Source organism: Pogona vitticeps, chromosome 8, assembly GCF_051106095.1.
Source record: "Pogona vitticeps strain Pit_001003342236 chromosome 8, PviZW2.1, whole genome shotgun sequence".
Lineage (NCBI taxonomy): Eukaryota > Metazoa > Chordata > Lepidosauria > Squamata > Agamidae > Pogona > Pogona vitticeps.
This window is the reverse complement of record NC_135790.1, coordinates 13,007,595-13,028,789: the sequence shown is the minus strand read 5'-3', so window position 1 is coordinate 13,028,789 and position 21,195 is coordinate 13,007,595. Positions and strand designations below refer to the sequence as shown.

The 21,195-nt window shown below is 43.4% G+C and overlaps 1 protein-coding gene across 4 annotated transcripts in view; it reads right to left on the bottom strand.

Annotated features, from left to right (window-relative positions):
• RNF122 (ring finger protein 122) overlaps positions 1-21,195 on the bottom strand; it is a 97,115-nt gene that overhangs the window by 25,647 nt on the left and 50,273 nt on the right. For all 4 annotated transcript variants that reach the window (XM_020812327.3, XM_020812328.3, XM_078379749.1 and 1 more), the window contains exon 2: positions 327-483. In XM_020812327.3, coding sequence (XP_020667986.3) covers positions 327-483 — 157 coding nt within the window. The remainder of the gene's footprint in view (positions 1-326; positions 484-21,195) is intronic.

Here is a 21,195-nt window from a genome sequence, read left to right as displayed (position 1 = left end):
GTGGCTTAAATTTAAGGGAGCAATTTTGAAAGATGATGTTTTTATAAAGTACTGCTGGAGCAACTAAGAACCTTATAGTGCAAAAGATTTTTGGGTGAGAGTTTTAATGTTCTGTATTAGATCATTTATTTAAATAAAAATGATTTTTAAAAAACTAAATCTGAAAGATAAATGTATTTAGTCTGAAATTATTAGAAGCACCAGTCCTTCTTCCTCTCTTTGACCTCAAATTATCTTGAAAACAGCCATAGAGACATAGAAACCCAGGTGCATCTCTTGGGTTTCCTGGCCATCTGCATCCAGTTCCCTTTGGGACCATGACTCACCTCATGAAGTAGCAGCAGAAGATGAGGCTCAGAACAAAGATGAAGATGCCAGTGCCAAAAATCACCATGTAGATATTCAGTGGTAAATCTTGGAAGGTGATGGGGGGCATCGTGCAGGATTTGTTGGTGTAAATCAGCCCCAAACCACAGAAGCATCCTGGAAATAAGGCATGAGAGAGGGAAAGAGATAGAAGTCATGTGAGTGGATAAAGGCAGAAAAGAAGAGGATAATTCTGACATCTGTAAACTCCCACTTAGCAAATTCCCTAATGGATCATGGGAGATTTACGTAGCACCAAAAAGGAACTTTTTAAAGCTCTGCACTATACCAGAGGCTTCCTGATGTCTGCTATAATTGATTGACAATATGTACAATAGTCCTCAGCACTAATAGTTAGATCTTGTAAATAATCAGAATCTCCTAGCCAATGGAGCCATTGCCATTCTGGCTATAACTTGTGCAAGTTCTGCTAACAATCAAATTAAGAACTGAAGGAAGGAGTTATGTGGAATTCCTAACATCTCAACAGGGAACTTTGCAGGTACCCCCCCCCCTTTTGCTAAGGACAGTGGAAAAAACAGGACTTGAGAAACAGCTACCAAGTGGCACTAGCAGGAGTCTGCCACATCTCTTGCTTTATTTATTCAAAGTATTTCTATGTCACCTTTCTGTCACCATGACATTAAGGATGCAGAGATAACATCAGAAAAACAAAAAGGTACAGCAACTACACAAGCAGATAAAAACAGATCAACATCTCAAGAAGCTAAATGTCAAAACAGAGCCTGCCTTTAGAGTTGCCACCACCAACTACCAACAACAACTCTAAAGGATCAAGCTCTCCCCACAACTAGTCAAAAGTTCTAGCAATGAAGATTGCTTCTGTCAGGCATCTAAGACAGGGGGTCTCCAACCCCGGGGCCACCGACCAGTACTGGTCTGTGGCCTTGGAAGGACTGGGCCACAGGGATGGATGAGTGGTGAGCAGGTGAGCGAAGCTCCACCTCCTGTCAGCACATTCATATTAGGTTCTAATGCCAGGAGAGACCGGCAGCAGGAGAGATGCCGCTGACATACAACATTGGCTAAAGCTCTTACTTTACATTCATACTGTACACATAGGGAAACTCAGGTTTGATATACACTGATTTAAGCTTGCTGCTACTTAACCCTGAAGGCAGTCTTCTTTTCTAAATGAAACTGCAAAAGACACAGGGCTAAAGATAGGTTGGGGCAATAACCATTATGTCTGAGGGACTTCAGGTTTTCACCACCACTCACCACTATACTTAGATGTAAGCAGATGCCCCAGTTAGTATGAACTTTTTAAAGAAGACTGACTTCAATGCTTGTTCTTTTTCTTTAAAAAATCAGTTTTCCATTTAGAAACTAGTGATAAGTTGATCTTTACATACAAACACTGAATATTTAATGCAATATATAAGTTAGCACGTACTATTGCTGCCTCTTCGTGAGGCATGCAGCTGCCGAAGCAGGGCTGTTTTGCCCGCTTAGCAGGGAAGAGGCAAGGCATCACAAGGGCTGCTGAGGATGAGAGCAGAAGCCTTAAAAGGCTTGCCCTTGCCCTCTTCATCACAGAGAACTTGAGGAGGACGGAGGGCTGCGTAGCAGTTTCATTTTTGGCTGTGTGGGCACTGGAGCTGAAGAGGACCTGTCTGTGGGCTGGCCATCAGCTCAGTCCGCTGCAGTTGTAATTAAAATTACTTATTGAGGGAGAGTCTTCACAGGCTCATCTCTGTTGGTGTTTTATAATAATAATAATAATAATAATAATAATAATAATAATAATAATAATAATAATAATAATAATAATAATAATAATAATAATAATAAGAAGAAGAAGAAGAAGAAGAAGAAGAAGAAGAAGAAGAAGAAGAAGTTATACAAACATTAAGTGGCTTTCAGGTATTGGGGAGAAGGATTGTAAGTGGGCTTTGGGGCTTTGGGAACCCCCCTTCCCCTTCTGCCTTTACTGTCTGGGTTACCCTCTTCCCCCCATTGCCATTTCTCATAGGGGTTTTTGGAGGGGTGTTTAATTTTAAAAAAAGACGGGGGGCTGAAGTTGGGTTCTTTAGTGACAGTACCTTATAAATTAATATTTAACTTAATTAGACTTGAGGCACTGTTAATTGGTGTTAATACAGGATTATTTGGATTTAGATAACTGGCTTGGCTTAGTTGTTAGTGCTATTGATAGTGGGTTAAGATTGTTCACTGGAGAGAAGGGTGTAGCGAACAGCCCTGCCCTTGCCTGTCCTCCAACCTAGCAGTTCGAAAGCATGTACAGTGGTGCCTCGCTTAACGAGCACACCGTAGAACGATGAATCCGCATAGCAAGGGTTTTTTTTCGATCGCAACTGCGATTGCAAAGCGATGGCCCCAATGGGCAAAACTCACATAGCGAAGGTCTGTAAGCGTTTTGCTTACCGACCTTCGCGTTGTGACCCGCGGATCAGCTGTTCGGCTGCTCCAAAATGGCCGCCGGAAGCCCCGAAATGGCCGCATGCAGCATTTTTGCGTCCTCGGTAAGCGAGGGGAGGGTGCAAAAATGGCTGCCGGCCATAGGAAAACATCGCTGAACTGTGAGTTTTCGGCCCATTTGCTTCTCAATGAGAGAGAAAAAAATTCACCAAAAATTAACGACGCCTCAGAACAACACCAAATTAAGTTTGCTTACATTTCACAAGCTGGACTATCGATGCCAAGCATTTAAAACAGGTTTCAAACAGTTTAAGGCACTTTTAAATGAGTGAAAAGAGACATCGTTGTGCGAAAATTCCCCATAGGAAACATCATTGTGTGAGGCGGCAAATTTTTCAGAAAAAGCCATCGTTGTGTGAATTTATCGTTGTGTGAGGCACTCGTTGTGCGAGGCATCACTGTATTTTAGTCATGGGATCTGAAGCGAATGGAGTGGGTAACTTCCTAGAGCTTTTCAAGAGGAAAAGCTTAGTAGGAAGGCTCCTAAGCTCAGCTCGCGGGGGGCTAAAATAGGGACAAGATCTGAGGAAACCATTTCTGGCGTAAGTTTACCTCAAGCAGAAACTGGGACCAGTTGGCTAGCTTGTTCTGAGCTCAAAGGACAGAGTTCTGAGAGGACTAAGCAGAGTCCAAAGGTTAGATAAGCTGAGGTGACTCAAAGCAGCAAAAATTGGAAAGAGTTAAAACTGATATTTCTGTTTATTTGGTGCCTAGAGGCGGGGAGACACTTTGTCTGAGGAAAAAGGCCTGGCTGGGAGCCAGAGGTCTAAACACAGTATCCTAGCAATGGATGATCACTGCTGGGAAGCAACTTTATTAGAGACTCTAACTCACTGGAAAAGAAAAAAGTGTACCTTTTAAATCTGAGGCTTGTAAATTGAAACAGAAGCCTAAATAAATAAACATGCCTTCCACGTGGGGGGAAAAGGCGGCAGAGGTGGCTCCTGAGGGGGCAGATGCCTCAGATCAGGAGGGGGAAGGAATTCAAGGAGGAATTACCTCAGAGGGAGGAGGGGAGACCTCGAGGGGAAAAAGACTCATAGAATTTAAAAATTTCCAAAAATGGAAATTACAAATGGAATTGGAATTGAAAGCAATGTTGATCTATGATGAGCAGGAGGCCTGTCAACTGTCCTTTGAGCAGAAAGAATGGCAATTAGAGTTGGAAAAGTGGAAAGCAGAACAGGGATCTGAGTTTAGATAGATGGAGCTGTACCTTAAGAAGAAATGGAAAATAGGTGATGGGGCTGAGGATAAAGCTTTACAGCTCAAAGCTGAGACAGAAAGGTTTAATGATTCTGAAACAAAGATAAAGCCCCAAATTGTTCAGGAACCAGAAGAAGTCGCAGATTTTATTTCACACATTTGAAACTCAAACTTTTCTGAGGTAAAAGTGGGCAGAAAAACCTGGGAGGACAGTAAAAAGGAGCCCAAGAACCAGCAGGCAAGTGGTGGCCATTTTGTTGGCAAGCCCACAGAACAGAGTCAGTCAAAATACAAGCACTGGGAAGGGAAGGGAGATAAGACCCTTAGCCCAGAACAGAGAAACTTCAGATCTTGTTTTGGATGCGGAGAGACCAACCAGGAACTTTTTAAAAGTTCTGGAGACAGCATTTACATAAATGAGACAAAATTTATGGGTCTGAAAGATTCGTGCTCTGAAGTTACTTTGTGCCATCCAAGCATAATCCCTCCAGAGAACATATTGAAAGGTGAAAGCCTGACAGTTAAAGGGATAGGTGCAGAACTAATTACCATGACAGTGGCCGAGGTACCTATAAGATATCAGGGGTGGAAAGGATTATGGAGCTAATAGGCGTACCTGAGCGATTGCCAGCACCCTGTTTGATCGGGGTCGATCTCAATGAGCATGTCAAGAATGTTTTAGTGCAGACTTGCTCCCAATAGAAAGAAGAAGGCAAAGCAGAGGATAAGGGTGAAATTCAAACAGAGCTGGTGAGGGGAGGAGAGGATCCTACAGCTGCATTAATACCGATTAAGATTCCCCTAGAAAGTACTTTTAAAAGGGAACAGAAAGCAGATCCCACGTTGGATCCATGTTTTAAGGAATTTGGCGAAGGTCAATTAACCCCTGAGAGTCCTGAAAGGTTCTTACTAGAAAAAGACCTTTTGGACAGGGAGGCCTGTGTGGATCCCAATGGGGGAGGGGGGACTCTCCTCAAGCAACTGATTGTTCCTGTCAAAAATCAAGTGGGGATAGAGGAGCAGGGGCACACTGGTACCTTTGCAGCTCATATGGACATGACAAATACTGACCAAAGATTGACTTAACTTTTATTGGCATGAAATGGAAGAGCAGATGAAAGAATTTGGCTAGAGGGTTGAAGGAAGCCAGAGGCAAGGGGGTTGCAGTGACAAAACTGATGCCGAGCTGTGTCATTTACTGGTCATTTTGAACTCAGTACAATGAATTGGTTTAGACATAGGTGAACTGTTGCCCAGAGTTACCCTGAGGGGAAACAAATTCAGTCTGAATATCGTTAACTGGGCAACACATTATCCTGAAGCAGTTCCACAGTGAAATATTGAGTCTCAGACCATTGCAGAGGCTGTGCTGATGTACATGTGTAGCAAAGGGTTTATTTCTGAGTTAGTCCAGTTTTTAGGAACCTCTTTCCTGTCCAAGATGGTGAGAGTAACCTCCCAAGTGAACAAGAGAGATTACATTGAACTGTTAAAGGGAAAGACAGGCAGGATAGTGGACCAGGTAAAAATGATCAAGCCCTACTGTAGAAAGGAAAATGTTGTCTTGCTGGCATTGAAAGAAGCTGACAGTGAAAGACTCGAGTTACTTTATGGGGGAAGGAGGGGCGAACTCAAATACACCTCAGACAAGGACCAAATCAGTCCCTCTGTTTCACCAGAACAACAAAAAGGAACTATAGCACTGTTTATAGAGTGCAAGCAAGTTTTCTCCAACAAGCCCAAAGTAGCCAAGGGTGTAGTGCACAGGTTTGACACCAGGGATACACGCCCACAGGCAGTCACACCTTATAGAGGGCAAACCTATCTAGTCAAACTTTGGGGCCAGAAAGCAAAGTTTGTTCAAGATAAGAGAAGGGGAAAGCCCAAAAGAAAACATGCATGGCTATATTGGGGAGGCAGAGGGGTGACCTATCGAAAGCTAAATAGGTTGAGACGTAGCCTAACTCTGCCAGTGGTGCAAAGTGCAAAAGGATTGCGAGTTAGGTTCAATCTTGCTAGGCCCTACCTAAAGGGTTTATTCAAGAGCATCACAATAGCAGCTTCTGGGGGAGAGGTGAAACTCTGTAGAGCAGCTAAAATCACATGGTGGAAAGAGAGATGGAAGACTGTGCCAGTGGCTGACTGCGTATGGAGAGGTTCTGAGTGCTGGAGAGGTGTCACCATTGCGGAGGGGTCTGGATTCGAGACAGGGGTTGTGCCAAGCCAGGCGGATGGCTGCAAGATCCTTCATCCAAGGATGTTCCAGAGAGGGAACCTGCAGGTTGATGAGGAACCCCAGCTGTCAGTAAGTCGTGAGTAGCATGAAGGTCCTGAGGGAGATGGACTTCACCATATCTCCAGCCACACAGGAGGGTAGGATGTTTCCTTGATGAGCCCTAACACTCCAACATGACTACAGTTTTGGACTTTCGAAAAGGACTAAAACGTGGGGTGGAGATAGAACTCTTATGTCATGAAGCTTGGACTGAGAAAAATTAAAGTGCAAACAAAAGAGACTCATAATGTTGTGGCAGACGTCCTGGTGATGCGCACCAAAGACTGAAGAAGAAGGAAATGGACTTTGATAATATAGCAAAAATGATAAAACGTTGATTTGCACCTTGTTAAATGTTATATGCTGACAGAGTTAGCGGAATTTTACCAGGATTTTTCCCAGGTGGTGATAACTGGCAGAGTTTCCAGTGAAGTGCAGACACAGTCAGCAAACACTCTTGTAGCAGAAATACTTGGTTTATATGCAGAATATTTACAGATATTTACAGCTTCAGTCCTTGTTCTATACATGGCAGTTTCACAGTCACAGAGCCTTAAATCAGTGTCACAGTCCAGTAAATAGTCATGTACCATATAGTCAGTCCGTTCTGCCAGAGTTCCACTCTCCAAGCACGTAGGTACGGCTTCCTCTGAACTCTCAGGCTTGGCTCCACGGCTACAGCACTTCACGATGATACAGCACACAGCAACACAGCATCAATCCAGCAACAACCCAACAGCAACCCACAGTGTTGTGTTCTAGTTATCTAGCTATATACTAGAGTTAGCCAATCATATTCACCCTTCTGGCACATTCTATCACAGCTGTCTACACTCATGCTTGGGTCTCCTTTACAGTGCTGGTCCTTGTAAATACTTACTGCTGGTACAAAATTGCATTTAACAATTTAAGGTTTATCCAAACCCTGTCAATCTCCTCCAAATTGTTAAATGCTTTACGTATACACTTTAAATTGTTTTACATTGTTACACTGTTACATATTACAGTTACAGTACACTTCACACTTTACATTCATTTTTACATTTCACCATTTCTCATTACATGCTTTACATTTGCATTTCACACATTTCACATCACTTTATACATTTCACTGCATTTTCATATACCTTGAGCCTTTTCAGAGAATTTAACATCTTCTCCAATGCTTTGTTACATTTATCCTGCCCAGACTTAGGCAACTTACATTTATTTTTATTTTTCACAGCCTCTTCTAAATTCACACAATGAAATGTTTCTGGCTTGTACCTCTCAGGTTGTCTGCGTTCCCTTGCAGACCTCCTCGGTAGCTCTCTCTCCTCCTCAGGAGTTTCCTTTTTCTCAGGTGTAGATGGGGCTTCACTATCTGACTGCAGCTCAACAGGTTCAACTTCTTCCCTCATTCCCTGTTCTGGGTGTGAGCTCTCCTTCTCACTGTCTTCACTCTGATGCATGTCATGTGTGTGGATGATTGTTTCAGGTGGCAAACTTACTTTATCCCAGTAGGCATGCTCATTAAATGTTGCACTACTGCTAATTACAACTTTATTAGTGTTGGGTACAGCAAACCTAAATGCTTTCCTGTTCTGCTGGTACCCTAGAAAGTACATTAGTTTTGCCTTCCTCTCACCCTTCCTCCTGGTCTCCTTGGGTATGTGCACCCATGCAGGTGACCCAAACACATGCAGGAATTTTAAATTTGGCTTCCTTCCCGTCCAGATAGTTTATGGTATATCTTTAATGCCACTATGCCAAAGTATATTTAAATAAAAGTTTGCGCATAGAATCGCTTTACCCCAGTAGTGGTCTGGTAGCTTACTCCCTCTCACCATGGCCTCTGCCATATTTTGGAGTGTTTGGCCTCTCCTTTCTATGAAGGCATTTTGTGTTGGAGTGTAGGGTGCAGATTTTCTGTGACTTATTCCATGCTCTTTCAATATTGACTGAAATTTAGCATTGGTGAATGTACCATTATCAGTCTGAATCTGCTTCACCTTCTTGCTTGTTTTTCTCTCCACAAATTTTAACCATCTCTCAAATTCTATGTATGTTTGCCCTTTGTCCTTCATTAAATAACAAAATCCAAACCTTGACTTTTGGTCCTGAATTGAGAGAATGTATTTTGCTCCCCCAAAGATGCTCTTTTGGGGCCTATTACATCTATTGACACTAAGTCTAGAATGTTGCCAACTTCTATGTTACTATGCTTCTTTACAGGAGCACATTTACTTTTTGCTTCTTGACAGGCTTGGCAATTAATGCATTTCTCACATTGCCTTAAATTCACTCCATTTGCATTCTCAATTGTTTTTCTTACTGCCTTATAATTTGCATGTCCCAACCTTAAATGCCACAAATGTATGCATTCATTATGAGGTTTTACATTCTCAAACACATTGTTTGCCTTAGCACTACTTAGCCTATATAGGTTGTTTCTTACATAACATGTTAGCTTTTCATTCTTTTCACCATTAATAACACACTTATTTCTATAGAATGTGCTAACAAACCCCTCTTTTGCTAATTGGCTAACTGACAATAAACTTTGTTTTAACTTTGGCACATATAACACCTCTATTGGTACCTTTAAACATGGTAATTTTACTTTACCTTTACCCATGATTTTTGCACTCACTCCATCAGCCAACATTACTTCCTGATCAAACACAGCCTTAAAACTGGATATCAGCCTTTTATCTCTGCACATGTTAGCTGTTGCCCCTGAGTCTACTACCCATTCAGCTTCTTCATGGTGGATGTTGTAAATAGTCTCTGTTAAGTTTGTTGCTACTTTCTCACGCCGTGGCTGTTTTCTTATCGTCTTTTTAAATTTGCATTCTTTGATAAGATGCTGTCTGGACCCACAGGATAAACATCTCCTCCCAGGCTGAATATTTGCAGCTGTGACCTCCTCCTCCCCAATTACACTTGGCTTGTTTCTCACAGAGGTTTTGGAGTCACGCAGTTCCTGGTTGTCTTTCCTTTTCTGCTCCTCCTCCAGAAGTCTACTGGTCACATTTAATACTGTTAGTTCAGCTTGTGGTAGTACCTCCATGTTCGCTACAAGCTGGTCATATGACTCATCAAGTGAAGAGAGAATTATAAATGCTTCTTGAATTTCAGTAAATGTGATATTTTTCTCTCTCAAGTCCATAAACATAGTCTTCATGTGCTCTAAATGTTGCAGCATGCTCCCACCAGGTTGCAATCTGGTTTTAAATAGCCTCCTTGCAATTTGTATCTGGCTACCCATGCTGACTCATACGAAGAGTCCCCTCATGTCCTCCCATGCCTTTCTTGCTGAAGTCTGGCCTCTTATGTGGACTAGGAGATGATCTTCTAGAGTCAGACCGATGATTGCAAGTGCTTTGTCATTCTTTACCTTCTCTTCATCATCTAGCACAGCTGGTGCATTCACTACAATGTCCCATAGTGCTTCCTTCTGGAGCAATAACTGGACTCTCTGCTGCCAGGTGGAGTAGTTATCTCCATTCAACTTACTGATAGTGTGTAGGCATCCTTCAGTCTCGAGAGACTATGGTATCGTGCTCTGTATGGAGGTCTTGGAACAGTGTCTTGTGTGGCTGAGAAGGCCAATTCGAGAGTGACAATCCCTTCCACACTGGAGACAAATCCAATCTGTCCCCTGTCCAGCTCCCTGGTTTTGCTTGTTTCGGGACTGCCTCTTTGCCTCGGTCTGCTGTACAAGTGTCTCTTCAAATTGGGAGAGGCCATGATGCACCGCCTGCCTCCAGGCTGAACGCTCAGACGTCAAGGTTTCCCATCTGTTGAGGTCCATTCCTAAGGCCTTCAGATCCCGCTTGCAGATGTCCTTGTAACGCAGCTGTGGTCTCCCTCGGGGGCGGCTTCCCTTCACTAATTCTCCATACAGGAGATCTTTTGGAATCCGACCATCAGCCATTCTCACGACATGCCCAAGCCAACGTAGATGGCACTGTTTCAGTAATGTATACATGCTAAAAATTCCATCTCATTCTAGGACTATTCCATTTGGAACTTTGTCCTGCCAGGTGATACCAAAAATGCGTCGGAGACAACGCATATGGAAGGTGTTCAGCTTTCTCTCCTGCCGTGCACAAAGGGTCCAGGACTCGCTGCAGTATAGGAGTGTGCTCAGGACACAGGCTCTATAGACCTGTATTTTGGTGTATGCCGTCAACTTCTTATTAAGCCATACTCTCTCTGTGAGTCTAGAGAACATGGTAGCTGCTTTCCCAATGCGTTTATCCAGCTCGACATCTAGTGAGAGTGTGTCAGAGATTGTTGAGCCAAGGTACACAAATTCATGAAGAACCTCCAGTTCTTGCATGGAGATAGTAATAGAGGGAGGTGAGTCCACGCCCTGGCACATGACTTGTGTTTTCTTCAGGCTGATAGTTAGTCCAAAGTCTTGGCAGGCCTTGCTAAAATGATTTATGAGTTGTTGGAGGTCTTCAGCAGAGTGGGCAACAATGGCTGCATCATCAGCAAAGAGGAAGTCCCGCATGCATTTCAGTTGGACTTTGGTCTTCGCTCTCAATCTAGTGAGATTAAAGAGCTTTCCATCTGATCTAGTCCGGAGATAGACACCTTCTGCTGCAGTTCCAAAGGCCTGCTTCAGCATGACAGCAAAGAAGATCCCAAACAGGGTCGGCGCAAGGACACAGCCTTGTTTTACTCCGCTTCGGATGTCAAAGGGATCTGATGTTGAGCCATCAAAAACTACAGTGCCCTTCATTTCCTCATGAAAGGACCTGATGATATTAAGGAGTTGAGGTGGACATCCAATCTTGGGAAGTATTTTAAAAAGTCCATCCCTGCTAACCAAGTCAAAGGCCTTTGTGAGATCTATGAAGGCCACAAAGAGTGGCTGTTGTTGTTCCCTGCATTTCTCCTGCAACTGTATGAGGGAAAATATCATGTCGGTGGTGGATCTATTAGCTCGAAAACCACACTGTGATTCTGGATACACTCTGTCTGCAAGCACCTGAAGTCTCTTCAGCACAACACGGCCCAGCAGCTTCCCTACCACGCTGAGAAGAGAGATACCACGGTAATTATTGCAGTCGCCCCTGTCGCCTTTGTTCTTATACAATGTGACGATGTTTGCATCCTTCATGTCCTGTGGTACTCCACCTTCTCTCCAGCAAAGACAAAAGAGTTCATACAGCTCAGTGGTGATGATCTCTTTACAGCACTTCAAAACTTCAATGGGGATGTTGTTCTTTCCAGGTGCCTTGCCAGAGGCAAGGGAATCCAAGGCCGCTTTTATTTCTGCTAAAGTTGGTTCACTGTCCAGCTCTTCCAAGAGAGGCAGGCACTCAATGTTATTTAGTGCCTCTTCCGTTACTACATTCTCTTTAGAATATAGCTCAGAGTAGTGCTGCACCCAGCGTTCCATCTGCTGTGCTCGGTCCTGGATGATCACGCCTGTAGTAGACTTCAAGGGAGCAGATTTCTTCTGTATTGGACCTAAAGCCTGCTTGATACCGTCATACATTCCCTTGATGTTACCTGTGTCCGCTGCTATCTGTATCTGAGAGCAGAGCTGAAGCCAATAATCATTTGAACATCTCCTGGCAGTCTGTTGGACTTGGCTATGAGCAGCTCAAAGAGCCTGCAAGTTGTACTCACTAGGACAGGCTTTGTATGCTGCTAGAGCTCTCCTCTTATCCTCGATGGCTGGAATCAGCTCCTCCGAATGGGCTTCGAACCAGTCAGCCGTCTTTTCGGTCTTCTTGCCAAACGTGAACAAGGCAGTGTTATAAACAGCGTTCTTGAAGTGTTCCCATCGTTCAGGTGCATTCGCATCAGCCGGGCCTGGAAGGGTTTCCTGAAGCGCTTGGGCAAATTCCTCCACTTTTCTTTGATTGTGAATCTTGTTGATATCTATACGTGGCCTTCCTTCCTTTTTAGTGTGATACAATCTCTTTGTTTGCAGTTTTATTCTGCTACACACCAGGGAATGATCAGTATCACAATCAGCACTCTGGTAACTGCGTGTGATCGTAATACTAGATAGGCTAGAACGTCTAGTGAGGATCAAATCAAGCTGATGCCAATGCTTTGATCTTGGATGTCTCCAGGAAACTTTGTGTTGAGGCTTTGTATTAAAGAACGTGTTGGTGACACAAAGACCATAATAACAGCAAAACTCCAGCAGGCGTTGGCCATTTTCATTCATCTTCCCAATGCCAAAACGGCCTAGACAGGTGGGCCAAGAGTTGTGATCAGCACCAACTCTAGCGTTAAAGTCTCCGAGAATGAACAGCGGCTCTCTCTCAGGAACTTTTTTGATAGCAGCTGCCAAATCATCATAGAATTTGTCTTTGACTTCTGTTGTGGATGACAGTGTTGGTGCATATGTACTGATGAGGGTGACCAGTCCCGCTGATGACTGGAGCTGCAGAGACAGGATTCTTTCACTCCCCACAGTAGGTGGAACAATGGATCTCAGTAGAGTATTTCTGACCGCAAAGCCAACACCATATTCCCTGGTCTCGTTCAATGGTTTTCCCTGCCAGAAGAATGAGAAGTTTTTTTCCTTGACAGATCCCATGTCTGGCAATCTCGTCTCTTGCAGGGCAACAATGTCCATCCGCAGTCTACTCAGTTCAATGTCGATAACAGCTGTCTTGCGCACGTCGTCTATTTCCTGCAGGTTGTCAGAAAAGCCAGGGGTCATTGTCCGAACATTCCAGGTTCCCAGCTTTAGGGCAGATGTTTTCTTCTGATTGTTGCATGGTGCAGGGTTATTGATCTGTTTTTCGGCTCTCCCACCATCAGAAGTAGCCCCTGGCATCATGCTCTATGCCAATCGAGCAAAACGTATAACCAGTAACTGCTAGTTCCTGTGTTATTTCGACACTGTATGCAAAGCTGGAGTGTCCTCTCCAGAGCACGAAGCCTGGGTAGAATAATATGGAGGATAGGCTGTTACCCAAGCAGCAAATCCCCCCTCTCCACATCACTGAAATAGTCCAATGGAGAGGCAAGAGCCAATACAACTGGTTCCAGCGACGTTGCAGGAGTTGGCAGAACAACACGAACTGTCTACGGGACTCCAGCTCCGGATTTTGCCTCGAGGTTATCTCCTGAAGCCTTTTCCATCAGTGGATATAGCCACAAGGCAGTGGAGGTTTGAAATCAGAGTTTTCCTTCTCTTAGATGGGCTGCCTTACATGGCTGATGAGTCCCACCTACCCGCTCTGCTCCCTAATAGTGTGGAAGTATGACCCTACTCCTGAAACATTCCTGCCACCAGGTGTGTGAAATGCTATTTGGCTATCCCATTTAGCAGATTAGAGTAAAAAATAGAATGAGAGGATTTCGTGCGCCGTTAGGCGCGCGCTTCTGCTGGCACTAATTTAAAGGCAAAGCCACGCCCCCTCAGACCATGTGGTCAAAGGGTCAGCCTACCAGAAAAGATCTCACCAACTAAAATGGCCCCCAAGCACAGCTCCCTCCTGCCTCCGCTTCCTCTTCAGGAAAGGGGCTTAGAGCTCCTGCTGGCACTAATTTAAAGGCAAAGCCACGCCCCCTCAGACCATGTGGTCAAAGGGTCAGCCTACCAGAAAAGATCTCACCAACTAAAATGGCCCCCAAGCACAGCTCCCTCCTGCCTCCGCTTCCTCTTCAGGAAAGGGGCTTAGAGCTCCTGCTGGCACTAATTTAAAGGCAAAGCCACGCCCCCTCAGACCATGTGGTCAAAGGGTCAGCCTACCAGAAAAGATCTCACCAACTAAAATGGCCCCCAAGCACAGCTCCCTCCTGCCTCCGCTTCCTCTTCAGGAAAGGGACTTAGAGCTCCTGCTGGCACTAATTTAAAGGCAAAGCCACGCCCCCTCAGACCATGTGGTCAAAGGGTCAGCCTACCAGAAAAGATCTCACCAACTAAAATGGCCCCCAAGCACAGCTCCCTCCTGCCTCCGCTTCCTCTTCAGGAAAGGGGCTTAGAGCTCCTGCTGGCACTAATTTAAAGGCAAAGCCATGCCCCTCAGACCATGTGGTCAAAGGGTCAGCCTACCAGAAAAGATCTCACCATTGAGTGCTGTCTCAGGTCATGCCCAGGATTTTAGGATCTGTTAGGGATGACCCTGCCTGTTTCGATCTTTAATAGCACCCAGGTTGAGCAGTGTCATTTCATAATCTTAGGATTGCATGAATGACTCTGGCTACTTTGTTCTGGTGACTTGCATCCAGCTTGTTTTGGCCTAAACGTACTCCTATAATCTTAGGATTTGTCGGAGGACCTGGCCCTGTTTGTATCCAGCCTAGCTCGGGGTCTCCCACTACGATCTTAGGATCTGTTGGAAGACCTAGCTGCATCTAGCTTGGCCTATGGTCATGCCCTATGGTTTCAGCATCTGTCGGGCTGACCTGGCTCTGGTGGTATCTATCTGCACCCAGCAAAGTCATTGATCATCTCTGTAACTTTAGGGTTCACAGAGTGGTCACAGTTTTTCTTTTCTCTTCCTTTTGGATTTTTCAGGATTTTGATTTTGCAGCTGTCTGTCCTCTCACATATCTTAGGATAGCAGAGTGACAGCAGTTAGTCGAAGGTGCAGAGGAGATTTTTAATTTTATTTTGGGTTTTGCAGCTGTCTGTCCTTTCTACCGATCTTAGGATCACAGACTGACAGCAGTTGGTCGAAGGTGCAGAGGAGATTTTTAATTTTATTTTGGTTTTCCTTGGAGTTTTGTTTTGTTTTTATTGCTCACCTAGCTTAGGCTAGTTAGCCAGCAGAACATGGGGGAGGAAGAACAGTTGGCGGCCTTGCAGAAAATCGTGGGAATTGCTTCGGAATTTATACAACAAGCCACGGAAAGTATGAGTAAAAGAGATCGAGTGATAGCTCAGCTTTGCCAGGAAAACTTTTTATTTATTTATTTATTTATTTATTTATTTATTTATTTATTTATTTATTTATTTATTTATTTATTTATTTATTTATTGGACTTATATACCGCCCCATAGCGCTACAAGCACTCTCCGGGCGGTTTACAATTTTTAATTATACAGGCTACACATTGCCCCCCCAGCAAGCTGGGTACTCATTTTACTGACCTCGGAAGGATGGAAGGCTGAGTCAACCTTGAGCCAGCTACCTAGGATTTGAACCCCAGGTCGTGAGCACAGTTTTTTAGCTTGCAGTACAGCGTTTTAACCACTGCGCCACGAGGCTTACTTTTAATAAGCCTCTTGAAACAAAAACCTGATTTGATGCAGCAGTTTATTCAAGCACAGCAGGACCCATTTGAAGATTACTGCAACGGGATGCTCCAGACAATTGGAAATGACCGTGGGATGCAAAATGCTTGCGTGGAAAGAGTTAACGAGGCCCAGTGGAGTGGTAATGAGCATTTCAGAGGAGATAGCAGTTTAACAGCCGAAGATTTATGGGTGCCGGTACAGCGTGCAGATGAAGGAATGCAGGAGAAAGAGACATCGCTTCACCGAGCTGTTTCCGTGGATGAACTGGCATCGGACGACGTGACGGAAAACTGCAGTGCTCCAGAGAACTTCAGAGCACTGGAATGCAGCCCAGCACACCCCTCAGTCCTTCTTCAAAGCCCAGGACAGGTGAGAAACTCTGGAACTATGGGTTTGCTTGCTAAGAGGGAGAAAGTGCTTCCGGAAGGTCTTTGCTTAGAAGCAATAGCAGAAACTCATTCGCTCCCGGACTTGAGAGAATGTCCAGCAGTAGTGACTATGTCAGGGTTAACTGTAGCTGAGGAGAATGCTGAGCAATCAGAAATACAAACACCTCAATTGCCTCCAGGTTCTCCTCCCCCAGTAGACAGGCTGAGGGCCAGGCTTCGGGGAAGACTTATGACAAAAAGGTCAGAGGATCACTTGAAGGCTGCCCGCAGAAACATTCGATCAACTAGCCCTGAGTTCTGACAGGATGAAAAGGCTTCCAGCAGTTCAAGGGCTGTTTTTACTATATAAACAGCTCTCAGATGGCTGAACATCCATGGAGGCAATAATTCAAACCTTTGGCTTGCATCCATGCTCCTGACAACCTTGAACCTTGTTCCCTGGACCCTTGGCTTTGGACTCTGACCCTGGAGTACATTGTGTGAGTTGGCTTTGGTATTTGGATATCAGCTCTGTGTTCCCTGAATTCCTGACATAGGACTGGCTTATTGGACTCTGCTGTTGTAACCCCTGGGAACATGACAAAGGGCGACAAGGATGATCAGGGGCTGGAAACCAAGCCTTATGAGGAAAGGCTGAAAGAATTGAGCATGTTTAGTCTTGAGAAAAGAAGGATGAGGGTGATATGGTAGCACTTTTCAAATATTTGAAAGGCTGTCGTACAGAGGAGGGGCAAGATCTGTTCTCAATCCTCCCAGAGTGCAGGACATGCAACTATGGGCTCAAGTTAAAAGGAAGTCAGATTTTGGTTGGATATCAGGAAAAACCTCCTAACTATTAGAGCAGTATGACAGTGGAACCAGTTACCTCAGGAGTTGGTGAATCCTCCAACACTGAAGGTATTCAAGAAAAACACGCATAATCACCTGGCAGATATGCTTTGAATGTATTCATTCATTGAGCAGGGGGTTGGACTTGATGGCCTTGTAGGCCCCTTCGAACTTCACTTTTCTATGATTCTGCTCTAATTACATGGGCTGGGGTAGAATTTGAAATACACAGATTAAGACAAAAAATGAATTTGTACATGTTCAATTTTCTTGAGGTCTGCTAAGCCCCATATTTCAGCACCATAAATTAACATAGGAATTACTTTAGCTTTAAAAAACGTTAAAATTGGGTTAAAATGGCCAGATAATTATTGTTTAAAAGTTTATTTAAGGACCATATACACGTCCATGCTTCTAATTAATTTTTCTTTATTTGCAGTGCCCATGATCCTGATGCGGAAATGTTGATGTCCAGATAGCAGTAGTATTTAACCTGTCATAATTCTTTGTCTCCCCTTCATGGATTGCTGCCTTGTTGTGGTGAAGGGGCTTGAGTAACTCAGAGAAGTTATGGGCTATGCCATGCAGGGACACCCAGGATGGACAGATCATAGTGGAGAGTTCTGACTAAAAGCAATCCACCTGGAGTAGGAATTGGCAAGCTACTCCAGTATTCTGTTCAAGAATACCCCATGCACAGAAACAAAAGGCTAAAATATATGATGCTGGAAGATGGGCCCCTCAGGTCAGAAGGCGTCCAACATGTTACTGAGGAAGAGAGGAGGACAAGTACAAGTAGCTCCAGAGCTAATGAAGTGGTTGGGCCAAAGCCGAAAGGACGCTCAGCTGTGGACGTGCCTGGAAGTGAAAAGAAAGTCCGATGCTGAAAAAAAAAATACTGCATGAGAACCTGGAATGTAAGATTTATGAACCTTGGGAAGCTGGATGTGGTCAAACAGGAGATGACAAGAATACGCATTGGCATCCTGAGTGTCAGTGAACTGAAATGGACAGGAATGGGCGAATTCAATTCAGATGATTATCATATCTACTACTGTGGGCAAGAATCCCGTAGAAGGAATGGAGTAGCCCTCATAGTCAACAAAAGAGTGGGGAAAAGCTGTAATGGGATATACAGTGGTGCCTCGCTTAACGATTGCCTTGTTTAGCGATGTTTTCGCTTAACGATGTTTTTTTAAAGAATTCTATGCATTATTTAACAATGTTTCCTATGGGTGATTTTCGTTTAGCGATTTCGGGACCATGCTTCGCATAGCGAATGCATTTTTAGGTCTCCTGTTTCGCTTAATGTTTTCTCAATTTTAAAAGTGTCTTAAAATGTTCAAGAATGTTTTAAATGCTTGGAATAGTTAGTGCACCTTCTAAAACGTGTGCAAACTTAATTTGGCTTTGATCTGACTTTTTGTTAATTTTTGGTGAATTTTCTTCTCCCCCATAGGAAACAATGGACCTGTCAAAAGTTGGGCTCCATTGTTTCCTATGGGGGAGAAAAAATTCACAAAAAATTAACGAAGACTCAGAACAACGCCAAACTAGGTTTGCACACGATTTAGAAGGTGCTCTAACGAACCCAAGCATTTAAAACAGTTGCTGACTTTTCGTTAATTTTTTTGTGAATTTTTTCCTCCCCCATAGGAAACAATGGAGCCCAACTTTTGACAGCTCGTTTCCAATGGGGGAGAAATAAATTCACAATAAATTAACGAAGACTCAGAAACTGTTTTAAATGCTTGGATTCGTTAGAGCACCTTGCAAAACCCGTGCAAACTTAGTTTGGCTTCGTTCTGAGTCTTTGTTAATTTTTTGTGATTTTTTTTCTTCCCCATAGGAAAGCATGGAGCTGTCAAATTTTGACAGCTGTCAAAACTTGGTGGGGGGGAAAATCAGCAAAAATTAACGAAAAGTCAGATCAAAGCCAAATTAAGTTTGCACCCATTTTAGAAGGTGCACTAACAATTCCAAGCATTTAAAACAGTTTTTGAACCTTATAAGACACACTTAAATTTGCAAAAATGGACATCGCAAAACCATTGAAATGCATTGAATAGGCTTCAATGCATTCCAATGGAGGAAATATTGTATCGCTTAACAATGTTTCCTATGGGTTTTTCACTTAAGGACGGCAATCCATGCCTATTGGAATGGATTAACCGGTTTTCAATGCATCTCTATGGGAAAATGCGTTTCGCTTAACGATGTTTTCCCATAGCGATGTTTTTTTGGAACCAATTAACATTGTTAAGCAAGGCACCACTGTAATCTCAAAAATGATAGAATGATTTCAACATGAATCCAAGGCAGACCTTTCAACAGCACAGTCATCCAAGTTTATGCACCAACCACCAATGCTGAGGAGACTGAAACTGACCAATTTTATGAAGACTTACAACACCTTCTGTCAGTCATTGGTCTCATAAATGAGATCAAAAACCACGAAACAGGAAAATCCAGGCTTCCTTCACTCCCGACTGAAGTGAACTGCTTGAATCAACACAGTTTCCGGGACATGAACTCTTGGACAACCTGCATTTAAGGCTGTTTTGATTTTACTAAAAAGAAACCACTTAATACCGTATCGTTACTGTTCAATGACTCAATTTTGGTAATGTAAGGCCAAATTCATTATCTATAGGGAAACTGTTCTGTTCAAAGGACTAGAAAGGCCAATTATTAAACAACATGAGTTTATTTAAGTGAACAAAGAAAACATTTCTCTACAGTTTCATTTCTAAGCAACAGCATAACGTTTCAGCACCTTCTATAAAAATTAACTATTGAAACAAAATAAAATCTAAACTATAAACTAAGGAAAACAAACGATATTCTTACGCAGTCCATATTGTTAAATCAGGTTCCTTCGTCTGAATCAAAGATATTCAACGCCATGTTTTCAGATACCCAAAACTCTCTTCTTTCTTTCTCTCTCTCAGAGTTCCTTTTTCCAACCTCTTGTAAATTTCTGCAACCTGCCCCTTCCTGACATATTCGACCAATCACGAAGGAAGGAATTAGCATAGGGTACGCCCTACTTTCCCACCAACAACAAAGAATTGTTTATAATTCAGGTTAGAAATATTTTGACTCTGCTGTGTTTTTCTCTCCAGCTGCAGCGATAAGGTTGGCGACATGAAGCTGAAAATAACTACTAGCAATTTTCCAGAACTTAGCCTGTGTCAGACTCAAAATGGATTTCTCTATGGTTAAAACATGACTACATAACCCATCTCTAATTAGAAAAATACACTTCATCACACCTTCTAGAACTGACATAAAAGTAAGATGTTCTTCTCATTCTAGGGGATTGGAATGCTGAAGTAGGGAGTCAAGAGATAAAAGGAACAACAGATAAGTTTGGCCTTGGAGTTCAAAACAAAGCTGGGCAAAGGCTAATAGAGTTTTGTCAAGAGAACAAGCTGGTCATCACAAACACTCTTTTCCAACAACACAAGAGGCGACTCTATACATGGAAGTCACCAGATGGGCAATACCGAAATCAGATTGATTATATTCTCTGCAGCCAAAGATGGAGAAGCTCAATACAGTCAGCAAAAACAAGACCTGGAGCTGATTGTGGCTCTGATCATCAGCTTCTCATAGCAAAATTTAAGCTTAAACTGAAGAGAGTAGGAAAAACCACTGGGCTACTCAGGTATAATCTAAACCAAATCCCTTATGAACTGGAAGTGAAGAACAGATTTAAGGAACTAGATTTGGTGGACAGAGTGCCTGAAAAACTTTAGATAGAGGCTTGTAATATTGTACAGGAAGCAGCAACAAAAAACATTCCAAGGAAAAGGAAATGCAAGAAAGCAAAGTGGCTGTCCAATGAAGCCTTACAAATAGCAGAGAAGACAAGGGAAACAAAATGCAAGGGAGATAGGGAAAGTTACAGAAAATTGAATGCAGACTTCCAAAGAATAGCAAGGAGGGACAAAAAGATGATGCTGTTAAGGTGCTACATTCAATATGACAGCAAGTTTGGAAAACCCAACAGTGGCCAGAGGACTGGAAAAGAACAGTCTACATCCTAATCCCAAAGAAGGGCAGCGGCAAAGAATGCTCCAGCTACCGTACAATTGCACTCATTTCACATGCTAGCAAGGTTATGCTCAAAACCCTACAAGGTAGGCTTCAGCAGTATGTGGACCGAGAACTCCCAGAAGTACAAGCTGGATTTCAAAGGGGCAGAGGAACTAGAGACCAAATTGCTAACATGCGCTGGATTATGGAGAAAGCCAGAGAGTTCCAGAAAAATATCTACTTCTGCTTCATTGACTATGCAAAAGTTTTTGACTGTGTTGACCACAGCAAACTATGGCAAGTCCTTAAAGAAATGGGAGTGCCTGACCACCTTATCTATCTATTGAGAAACCTATATGTGGGACAGGAAGCAACTGGATATGGAACAACTGATTGGTTCAAAATTGGGAAAGGAG